General features: G+C 45.4%; 1 protein-coding gene across 1 annotated transcript in view; it reads left to right on the top strand.

Annotated features, from left to right (window-relative positions):
- LOC138679200 (cyclic AMP-responsive element-binding protein 3-like protein 3) overlaps positions 1 to 12179 on the top strand; it is a 534464-nt gene that overhangs the window by 291545 nt on the left and 230740 nt on the right. Inside the window, exon 8 of the mRNA XM_069767781.1 lies at positions 10951 to 11035. Coding sequence (XP_069623882.1) covers positions 10951 to 11035 — 85 coding nt within the window. The remainder of the gene's footprint in view (positions 1 to 10950; positions 11036 to 12179) is intronic.

Here is a 12179-nt window from a genome sequence, read left to right as displayed (position 1 = left end):
AAGGCACATGGTTTCATCACCGAGCCATCAGAACATCTTTGCGACAAAACAGCCCCTGCTCCAATCTCAGAAGCATCAACCTCGACCTGGAACGGGAGCGAAACATCTGGCTGGCACAACACAGGGGCAGAAGAAAAACGACGCTTCAACTCCTGAAAAGCTTCCACAGCAGCAGAAGACCAATTGACCACATCAGCACCCTTCTTGGTTAAATCAGTCAACGGTTTAGCAATACTAGAAAAATTATTGATGAAGCGACGATAAAAATTAGCAAAGCCCAGGAACTTTTGCAGACTCTTCAGAGATGTTGGCTGAGTCCACTCATAAATGGCCTGAACTTTAACAGGGTCCATCTCGATAGTAGAAGGGGAAAAAATGAAACCCAAAAATGAAACCTTCTGAATACCAAAGAGACACTTTGACCCCTTCACAAACAAAGAATTAGCACGCAGGACCTGGAACACCATTCTAACCTGCTTCACGTGAGACTCCCAATCATCCGAGAAGACCAAAATATCATCCAAGAATACAATCAGGAATTTATCCAGGTACTCTCGGAAGATGTCATGCATAAAGGACTGAAATACTGATGGAGCATTGGAAAGCCCGAATGGCATAACCAGGTACTCAAAATGGCCCTCGTGCGTATTATATGCTGTTTTCCATTCATCGCCCTGTTTAATACGCACAAGATTATACGCAGCACGAAGATCTATCTTGGTGAACCAACTTGCCCCCTTAATCCGAGCAAACAAATCAGACAGCAGCGGCAAGGGGTACTGAAATTTGACTGTGATTTTATTTAGAAGGCGGTAATCAATACAAGGTCTCAGCGAACCATCCTTCTTGGCCACAAAAAAGAACCCTGCTCCCAATGGTGACGACGACGGGCGATTATGACCCTTCTCCAAGGATTCCTTTACGTAACTCCGCATAGCGGCGTGCTCAGGCACAGACAAATTAAACAGTTGACCTTTAGGAAACTTACTACCAGGAATCAAATTAATAGCACAATCGCAATCCCTATGCGGAGGTAGGGCACTGGACTTGGGCTCATCAAATACATCCCGGTAATCCGACAAGAACTCTGGGACCTCAGAAGGGGTGGGTGACGAAACAGACAGAAATGGAACATCACCATGCACCCCCTGACAACCCCAGCTGGACACAGACATAGATTTCCAATCCAATACTGGGTTATGGACCTGTAGACATGGCAACCCCAACACGACCACATCATGCAGATTATGCAACACCAAAAAGCGAATATCCTCCTGGTGCGCAGGAGCCATGCACATGGTCAGTTGGGTCCAGTACTGAGGCTTATTCTTGGCCAAAGGCGTAGCATCAATTCCTCTCAGTGGAATAGGATACTGCAAGGGCTCCAAGAAAAACCCACAGCGCCTAGCAAACTCCAAGTCCATCAAATTCAGGGCAGCGCCTGAATCCACAAATGCCATGACAGAATAGGACGACAAAGAGCAGATCAAAGTAACGGACAAAAGAAATTTCGACTGTACCGTACCAATGGTGGCAGACCTAGGGAACCGCTTAGTGCGCTTAGGACAATCGGAAATAGCATGAGTGGAATCACCACAGTAAAAACACAGCCCATTCCGACGTCTGTGTTCTTGCCGTTCAGCTCTGGTCAAAGTCCTATCACATTGCATAGGCTCAGGTTTATGTTCAGATAATACCGCCAAATGGTGCACAGTTTTACGCTCACGTAAGCGTCGATCGATCTGAATGGCCAAAGACATAGACTCATTCAGACCAGCAGGCATAGGAAATCCCACCATGAAATCCTTAAGGGCTTCAGAGAGACCCTTTCTGAAAATTGCTGCCAGCGCACATTCATTCCATTGAGTGAGCACAGACCACTTCCTAAACTTCTGACAATATATCTCTACCTCATCCTGACCCTGACACAGAGCCAGCAAATTTTTCTCTGCCTGATCCACTGAATTAGGTTCATCATAAAGCAATATGAGTGCCAGAAAAAACGCATCAATATTACATAATGCAGGATCTCCTGGCGCAAGGGAAAATGCCCAGACTTGAGGGTCGCCACGTAATAAAGAAATAATGATCTTAGCTTGTTGAACTGGGTCACCAGAGGAGCGGGGTTTCAAAGCCAGAAATAGTTTACAATTATTTTTAAAACTCAGAAACTTAGCTCTATCTCCAGAAAACAAATCAGGAATAGGAATTCTAGGTTCTAACATAGAATTCTGAACCACAAAGTCTTGAATATTTTGTACTCTTGCAGTGAGATGATCCACACAAGAAGACAGACCTATAATGTCCATCACTACACCTGTGTCCTGAACCACCCAAATGTCTAGGGGAAAAGAAAGACAAAACACAGTGCAGAGAAAAAAAAATGGTCTCAGAACTTCTCTTTTCCCTCTATTGAGAAGCATTAGTACTTTGGGCCTCCAGTACTGTTATGAACTGGTGATTCAGAACCACAATGGACCTGGTGGTTAAGAGCACACAAAGTGACCTGATAGTTACTAATAACATAGGACGAGCTCTGAGACGTGGGAACTCTGCTGACCGCAATCCCTAATCCTATCACACCACACTAGAGGTAGCCGTGGAGCGCTCCTGACCAGACCTAGGCACCTCGGGCACAGCCTGAGAAACTAGCTAGCCCTGAAGATAGAAAAATAAGCCTACCTTGCCTCAGAGAAATTTCCCAAAGGAAAAAGCAGCCCCCCACATATAATGACTGTAAGTAAAGATGAAAATACAAACACAGAGATTAAATAGATTTTAGCAAAGTGAGGCCCGACTTACTGAATAGACCGAGGATAGGAAAGATAGCTTTGCGGTCAACACAAAAACCTACAAACAACCACGCAGAGGGCGCAAAAAGACCCTCCGCACCGACTAACGGTACAGAGGTGCTCCCTCTGCGTCCCAGAGCTTCCAGCAAGCAAGACAAACCAATATAGCAAGCTGGACAGAAAAAATAGCAAACAAAAGTAACACAAGCAGAACTTAGCTTATGCAGGGCAGACAGGCCACAAGAACGATCCAGGAGAGAGCAAGACCAATACTGGAACATTGACTGGAGGCCAGGAACAAAGAACTAGGTGGAGTTAAATAGAGCAGCACCTAACGACTTAACCTCGTCACCTGAGGAAGGAATCTCAGAAGCCGCAGCCCCACTCACATCCACCAGAGGAAGCTCATGGACAGAACCAGCCAAAGTACCACTCATGACCACAGGAAGGAGCTTGACCACAGAATTCACAACAAGCCACGTAGTATATTGCCCAGTGACGTAGTATATTGCCCAGCCACGTAGTATATTGCCCAGCCACGTAGTATATTGAACAGCCACGTAGTATATTGCTCAGCCACATAGTATATTGCCCAGTGACGTAGTATATTGCTCAGCCACGTAGTATATTGCCCAGCTACGTAGTATATTGAACAGTGACGTAGTATACCGCACAGAGCCACATAGTATATTGCCCAGCAACGTAGTATATTGCCCAGCCACGTAGTATATTGCCCAGCCACGTAGCATATTGCCCAGCCACGTAGCATATTGCCCAGCTACGTAATATTTTGCCCAGTGACATAGTATATTGCACAGCGACATAGTATATTGCCCATGCACGTTGTATATTGCCCAGCTACGTAGTTTATTGCCCAGTGACATAGTATATTGCCCAGCCACGTAGTATATTGTCCAGCTACGTAGTATATTGCACAGCGACGTAGTATATTGCACAGTGACGTAGTATACAGCACAGAGCAACATAGCATATGACCCAGCAACGTAGTATATTGCCCCGCCACGTAGTATATTGCCCAGCCACATAGTATATTGCCCAGTGACGTAGTATATTGCCCAGCCACGTAGTATATTGCCCAGCTATGTAGTATATTGCCCAGTGACATAGTATATTGCCCAGCCACGTAGTATATTGTCCAGCTACGTAGTATATTGCACAGCGACGTAGTATATTGCACAGTGACGTAGTATACAGCACAGAGCAACATAGCATATTGCCCAGCAACGTAGTATATTGCCCCGCCACGTAGTATATTGCCCAGCCACATAGTATATTGCCCAGCCACGTAGTATATTGCCCAGTGATGTAGTATATTGCTCAGCCACGTAGTATATTGCCCAGCCACATAGTATATTGCCCAGTGACGTAGTATATTGCCCAGTCATGTAGTATATTGACCAGTGACGTAGTATATTGCCCAGCCACGTAGTATATTGCCCAGCTACGTAGTATATTGCCCAGTGACATAGTATATTGCCCAGCCACGTAGTATGTTGTCGAGCTACGTAGTATATTGCACAGCGATGTAGTATACAGCACAGAGCCACGTAGTATATTGCCCAGCCACGTAGTATGTTGCCCAGTGACGTAGTATATTGCCCAGCCACATAGTATATTGCCCAGCCACGTAGTATATTGCCCAGCCACGTAGTATATTGCCCAGTGACGTAGTATATTGCACAGCCACGTAGTATATTGCCGAGTGAAGTAGTATATTGCCCAGTGACGTAGTATACAGCACAGAGCCACGTAGTATATTGCCCAGTCACGTAGTATATTGCTCAGCCACGTAGTGTATTGCACAGCGATGTAGTATATTGCCCAGTGACGTAGTATATTGCACAACGACGCAGTATATTGCCCAGTCACGTAGTATATTGCCCAGCTACGTAGTATATTGCCCAGCCACGTAGTATATTGCCCAACCACGTATGTCACAGGTTAAAAAATAAAAAATAAACATACTCACCTTCGGATCCGAGGGCCCATTGTAGTTCTAACATACTCACCTTCGGTTCCGAGGGCCCCTTGTAGCGCGAGGCTGCCGCCAACTTCCGTTCCCAGGATGCATTGCAAAATTACCCAGATGACTTAGCGGTCTCGCGAGGCCACTAAGTCTTCTGGGTAATTTCACAATGCATCGCCAGGAACGGAAATGGCGGCCGGCCCTGCGGACAACGGAGGGTGAGTATAGCAGGTTTTTAGTTTTTTTTATTATTTTTAACATTACATTTTTTACTATTGATGCCGCATAGGCAGCATCAATAGTAAAAAGTTGGGGACACAGAGGGTTAATAGCGGCAGTAACGGAGTGCGTTACCCGTGGCATAATGTGGTCCGTTACCGCTGGCATTAACCCTTTGTTAGCGGTGGCTGGAGGGGAGTATGCGGGCGCCTGGCAGTGACTGCGGGGAGTAAGGAGCTGCCATTTTCTTCCGGACTGTGCCCGTCGCTGATTGGTTGAGGCTGTTTTGCCGTGACCAATCAGCGACTTGGATTTCCTTGACAGAAAGAGGTCGCGACCAATGAATATCCGTGACAGAAAGAAGGAAAGACAGAAAGACAGAAGTGACCCTTGGACAATTACATAGTAGATATATACATACAGTATCTATAATATAACGGTGGGAGTGTCACTCTGTCCGAAGCCTTTATAGACTGCGCAAGTGCGACGCACCGCGCCTGCGCAGTCTGGACCAGAGTGACTCAGCCGAACTTACTTATCACTCCCCCCAATATACCGGCCATGGGGGCTCCACACACCCGTATATCCCCCATAATATAGCGGCCATGGGGGCACCGTGTTCTGCAGCTCCGGTCAGGGTAGATGTAGAGCCCAGTGGGGCTCCAGGACCTTCGATGATGTCACTTGCATGTGACCAGTGACGCGAGTGGGCAGAGTCAGCCCTCGCTGTGCTGGCTGCAGGGGTGCTGTATCCATTAATGCCAGCGCCGCACTCAGGCAGTAAGTACAGCCACACTCTCCCGCACTCAGGCAGCACAGCCGCACTCGGGCAGCACAGCCGCACTCAGCACAGCCGCACTCAGCACAGCTGCACTAGGCACAGTTGCACTCGGGCAGTACAGCCGGAGAGAGAAAGATGGGAGCAACATATGGCAGAATGGAACCAGGAACAGGCAGAAAGGGTGCAGCACATTACAACAGAATGGGGGCACAGGATGGGAGCAGAACATGACAGAATGGTTGCGCAGGATGGGAGCACCACATGACAAAATGGCAACGCAGGATGGGAACAGCACATGACAGAATGGTTGCGCACGATGGGAGCACCACATGACAGGATGGGGGCAGGATGGGAGCAGAACATGACAAGACGGGGGCGCAGGATGGGAGCACATGACAGGATGGGGACGCAGGATGGAGCAGCACATGACAGGATGGGGGCGCAGGATGGAGCAGCACATGACAGGACGGGGACGCAGGATGGAGCAGCACATGACAGGATGGGGGAGCAAGATGGGAGCAGCACATTCCAGGATGGAGACCATATACCAATAAAAATGCTCGCCACCCGGGCATAGAACGGGTTCAATAGCTAATATATATATATATATATGTGTGCGTCTCACTGAGATATATATATATATATATATATATATATACTGTATATATAGACTGCCTATATGTTTTCACGTATATATGAGCCCATGGATCCATTCTATGTCCATTTTGCAAGCCGCCGAGAAAATCTCGCCGTACGGATGCCATATGGATGAAACACGGATAATTGTTTGGGAAAAGAATCGTATCCTCGCTTTGAATACGGATCACTGTTCAGGAACTTTTCTTCGTATTACGCCTGTAAAAAACGGACCGTATTTTCCTACGCTAAGTGTGATGCCAGCCTTATTGTTAGTCCCCTTAGGGGACTTGAAAATGCGTGTAGCAGTAATCATGGTCTCCTTCAAAGCCCGGCTATAGGCAAGGTTTCAAAGGAGCTCCGTAAAGACAAGCACGAGGTCATCAGCTGACACCTGGCTGTTATGACAAGCCATCAGCGACCCATGACATGGGCACGCCGTCTTAAATGCCAATGTCAGAGATTGGTCATCAGCCTTTATTCCATGTCTACCAATTATAGTGGCTACTTTATTTTTGTGTAATAATTGGGCTAGAACAAATCTGTCCATCCCTCTTACTAAAATTTCGATTAGATTGTTGGAATTCTGTATACCTTATCTTATCTGCCGGGGCATCAACAATATGTTACTTTGCTATAAGGATCACAACGGCAATGGGGTCTTACATACTTTCAACGTGCTCTACTACACTTTTAAGGGGAGCTGTGTTTCCGTGTCTCTTTGGCTACGTCCCACAGATCCTGAGATGTCTGCCCTATAATAGCTCAAATGGTGAGAACCCTGTTGAAGACTGCCGTAGCTCTCTGACTCCCAATATTAAACAGGGTAGTAACATGTCCCAATCCCTCCTGTCTTTGGAGACTGCGTTTTTAAGCACATATTTCAGGGTTTTGTTAAATCTTTCATTTAGACCATCAGTTCGTGGATTATACACCGACGTGCGCAATTGTTTAATCTGAAGCAGCTTGCACAGTTCCTTTCTAACCTTGAACACAAGAGGAGTCCCCTGATCCATAAGGATCTCCTTAGGTAGCCCAAGGTGGCAGAACACAGGAAACAGCTCCCGGGCAATTAAGTTTAGCCGAGATTTAACTAAGCGAATTGTAATGAGTGGCATAATCCACTACCACTAATATGTGGTAGTGGCCATGGGCGGATTTTACTATTGGCCCCACCAGATCCATGGCAATCCACAACCAATGGACTATGGAAACTTGCAGTTGGTGTGGTCAGCTGACACTCTGGGTAAGACTCACAAAACCTCTGCAACTCTGCATAAATCCTGTGTCTAAAGAACGGCTGTAAAATCTGCTTTTGCGTCTTTCTATCCCCTAGGTGACCACCCAGCATGTGTTTTTGGGCCATCTCGAGAAACACCCGATGGTACGATTGGGGCACTACCAGCTGTTCCACCACTTGGTCCCGGATTTTTTCAGCCTGATATAGGAACTCCTGGTTGATCATCATTCACAGAAAAACTGCCTTTGCCCCAGGTTGCTGAGCCAGCTCATCTATGCCAGCGCATAGATTGGAGCTCATGCTTTACTGTGCCTGGGTCAGTGTGGGATCCTGGAGATGAGCTGTCCCAAACATTCCCCAAGATGCTTTTGGATTGATGTCGCCTCCTTGAGCTCTTCTGCCAGCACCTCTAGGAGAAACCTTTTGAGTTTACGCTCTTTCCCTATGAGGGTGACCCCTACGCTAGATATCCCCGACTCGGGATCTTCGGGTTCTGCACTTGGGCATACCTTTATCTTTGGAGGGTTAATTTTACTCTCCCACAAAGACCAGAACAGGGGCAAGTCTCTTCCCAGCACCGACCAGTAAAGAAGGTTCTTTATTATTTTCACCACATGTTTAACTACCTTGTAAAGAGTGGAAAGTTCACCATGTATACAAATAACCCAGACTTTACCGCCCAGTGAGACCTAACACCGAGATCAATGACTCATGGACGAATGTCACTAGGCTCCCTGAGTCCAAGAGAGTCTCCACCCGGTGTCCATTGACAAGCACCTGGCACAGGTGGGGTTCCCTAGCTGGATCGACGACGTCTGCAGTGTAGATGGTCTGGACATACGACACCGGGCAAGTAAACCTGCAGTCCATTGGTTTAGTGGTCAGGGGGCAGTTGGCAGCCACAAGTTCTGGCCCTTGGAACCGCCAGCACCTGATAGAGTTGGCACCATTAGTCCACGAGACTGGTTTAGTGAGAACTGGTCTCCTGCCACCCTCACTCCAGGGTAGCTCCCCAGCATGGGTTCTGTTCTGACTGACCTCAGCAGAGGGTTGAGTCCCTTTCCTGGGTGGCCACATAACGCTCGATAAGGCTAACCACCTGATCTAGGTTGCCCGGGTCCAATTGCCCCTGCCAGCACAATATGGCTACTGCCAGAATTTGTACCACCCGTTCGACTACTGCTCTCTCTACCATCTGGGCTGGGCTCAAAGGCGCAGGCTGGAGCCATTTTTTTATACTAACTGCAACAAGTCACATGCCTGAGACCTAGCAGGTTGGGTCTCCACAAAAGAACACTTGAACACTCGTGCCCGTACATATGTACACTGCTCAAAAAAATAAAGAGAACACTAAATTACTTCATCCTAGATATCATAGTAACATAGTAACATAGTTTTTAGGGTTGAAGGAAGACTTTAAGTCCATCTAGTTCAACCCATAGCCTAACCTAACATGCCCTAACATGTTGATCCAAAGGAAGGCAAAAAAAACCCATGTGGCAATGAGTTAGCTCCACATTGGGGAAAAAAATTCCTTCCCGACTCCACATACGGCAATAAGACTAGTTCCCTGGATCAACACCCTAACAAGGAATCTAGTATATATACCCTGTAACATTATACTTTTCAAGAAAGTATCACTGAGTGAATGAAACATTTCAGCTGTAAATCTTTGTTTATTACATAGTAGAATGCATTGAAGACAATAAAACATAAAAATAATCACGGTAAATCAAAATTTATATCCCATGGAGATCTGGATTTGAAATGATACTCAAAATCAAAATGGAAAATCAATTGAAAGACTGATCCAACTTTAGTGGAAATGCCTCAAGAAAAGGAAATGATGCTCAGTAGGGAGCAGGGCCGGACTGGCCATCGGGCAGTTCTGGCAAATGCCAGAAGGGCCAGTGCCAGTAGTACGCCGCTGCACAGTGCCCCCCGCCAGCGCCGCCGCATTCAACTATACCGCCATCTATGACGCCGGTACAGTTCAATGCAATGATGGAGGAGAGAGCGTCTGACGACGCTCCCTCTCCCATCATTCCCCACTCTGCCTCTGACACTGCGGGTGCACGATGACGTCATCGCACACTCACTGTGTGCCGTGCAGTTCCTGTTGCTGCGGACCCTCTCGTCCCTTGGCATCACAGACTGGGCCCTATCCTGGATCTCATCATACCTAACTGACCGAACATTCAGCGTCTCCCACTCACACATCACCTCCTCACCTCGCCCTCTATCTGTCGGAGTCCCGCAAGGCTCAGTCCTAGGGCCCCTGCTCTTCTCCATTTACACTTTTGGCCTGGGACAGCTCATAGAATCTCACAGTTTTCAGTATCATCTCTATGCTGACGACACACAGATCTACACCTCTGGACCAGATATCACCACCCTACTAACTAGAATCCCTCAATGTCTATCCGCTGTTTCATCCTTCTTCTCCGCTAGATTTCTAAAACTTAACATGGACAAAACAGCACTATGTGGGCACTTTATACAGTTTGGAGCACTATTTGGGGCCATTATACAGTATCCTATATATTTAAATTATGCTATTGGGCCACATGCTTTTTACTGCTCTTACATAACATGATATATTATTCCATTATAATTCCAAAAGTTAATAGTTTTATTTGTAAAAAAAAAATGTCTACAATTTATTTCCTTAACAAATAGCAAAGTTGGCCAGTGACTTTGTGCAAGCTTTTATCTCCTTCGCTTGAAGGGTTATTTTCATCATGATAAAGGGCTACAATTGCAAAGAAGTTTTAAAACCAAACAATTTTGCAATTTTACATTTGATTCAAAATCCTCTTCATTCTCAAGAACAGACCTTCACTACAATCGGTGGCTAGCATCTTAGGCTTGGAGTGCAGCACTTACAAGCTCTTTGCTATAGACTCTATAGCACGCTAATGTACAAATTGTTTTTCTAATCTAAAACATCAGTATTCCAGTTAAATTGCTGTGTTGGCACTTTGCGATAAATAAGTGGGTTTTGGATTGCAGTTTGGGCACTTGGTCTCTAAAAGGTTCGCCATCACTGGTATAGTGTGAGCGCTATCTTGTTACCCTACACTAATCACCTATACAAGCATAATAACCTGATGGAGGGCCTTTGCATTGTTTGCGTTTTTTTTTTACAAGCTACTCTTACATTTCTGTTTGTTTTCGTACATCTAACTGAGCCTGTGGATAGAAGTTTGCTGAAAAAGTACAGTCCTTTTAACACATTAAATTATGAACTATTTAGTAACTGGAACCACTAACAATTTTATTTTTGCCCATTTAGGTCCCTCCTTGAACAACTGCGCAAACTTCAAGCTTTAGTCTCTCAGACTGCAGGAAAAACAGCTCAGACAGGAACATGTGTAGCAGTAAGTAACATCATGAATTTTATGTCCTATTTGTGTGTTATATAGCATAGAACTTTTAAAGGGGTTGTCCACTACTCTGACAACCCCTTTTTCAATCACTATGTTTTTTCCAAGTAAAATAATAACAGATATACTTTCCTCCGTGGCTAGTGCATTCACAAAATCTATCCTTTTGTGACTGATATTATTTTGCTCACTTATATAGTGCCATTAATTCCTCAGCGCTTTACACACATTATCATCACTGTCTCCATTGGAGCTCACACTCTACATTCCCAATCACTATGTCTTTGGAGTGTGAGAGGAAACCGGAGAACCCGGAGGAAACCCACACAAACACGTGGAGAACATAGAAACTCCTTGCAGATGTTGTCCTTGGTGGGATTTGAACCCAGGACCCCAGCGCTGCACTGCTAACCTCTGGGCCACCGTGCTGCACATCAAACCTCAGAGCCACATAATCTATTTTTATGTTATTACATTTATTTCACCCAATTAAATTTCACTTTATTTATTCACTTTAGTTCACACAGCAGAACTAAGATAATTAATCACACAATTAAGATATAAATCACCCCCCACCCCTAAACAAAAAGCTATATTTAAAATAATTTTTGTTAAAATCATAATGTTTGCACAACTAGATATAATTAAAAAAGTTAAGTTGATTTATACAATTTGTAAATAATAGTTAAATGGTTTAGTAGTATGGCTGTGTTACATTTCTGTGGGGCGAGGCTGTGCCCACAAAATTGCTTCTGCCCCAGAGTATGCATATCGCATGTATCACTGCCAGAAACCAGCGAATCATTGCAGCACATAGTGTGTGTGTGTGACCTGGGGGGATTCAGTTAGAGTAAATGCAGACTTTTTCTTTTAGATGGGACAGCCTCTTTATATCACTCTCCAAAGACTGTAATGGGCATTTCCCATCTGCAAATGTAAAAAGTAAAGCATGCTGCTTTTTAAAAATTAAGGGCATACTTTCATGCACATGTGACTAAACTCACAGATTAAAATGATCTCCTGTGAATCCACAACAGGAAATCTACTAGCTAGAATGTACATTTAATCCTCGGTAAACTGGATGAGATAAAGGAATATTGGTTTGCTTAGTACTAGTAGACCAAGTCTTTTTATAAAG

The sequence above is a fragment of the Ranitomeya imitator genome, chromosome 1 (assembly GCF_032444005.1).
Source record: "Ranitomeya imitator isolate aRanImi1 chromosome 1, aRanImi1.pri, whole genome shotgun sequence".
Taxonomy (NCBI): domain Eukaryota; kingdom Metazoa; phylum Chordata; class Amphibia; order Anura; family Dendrobatidae; genus Ranitomeya; species Ranitomeya imitator.
This window is presented reverse-complemented; position numbering and strand designations above follow the sequence as displayed.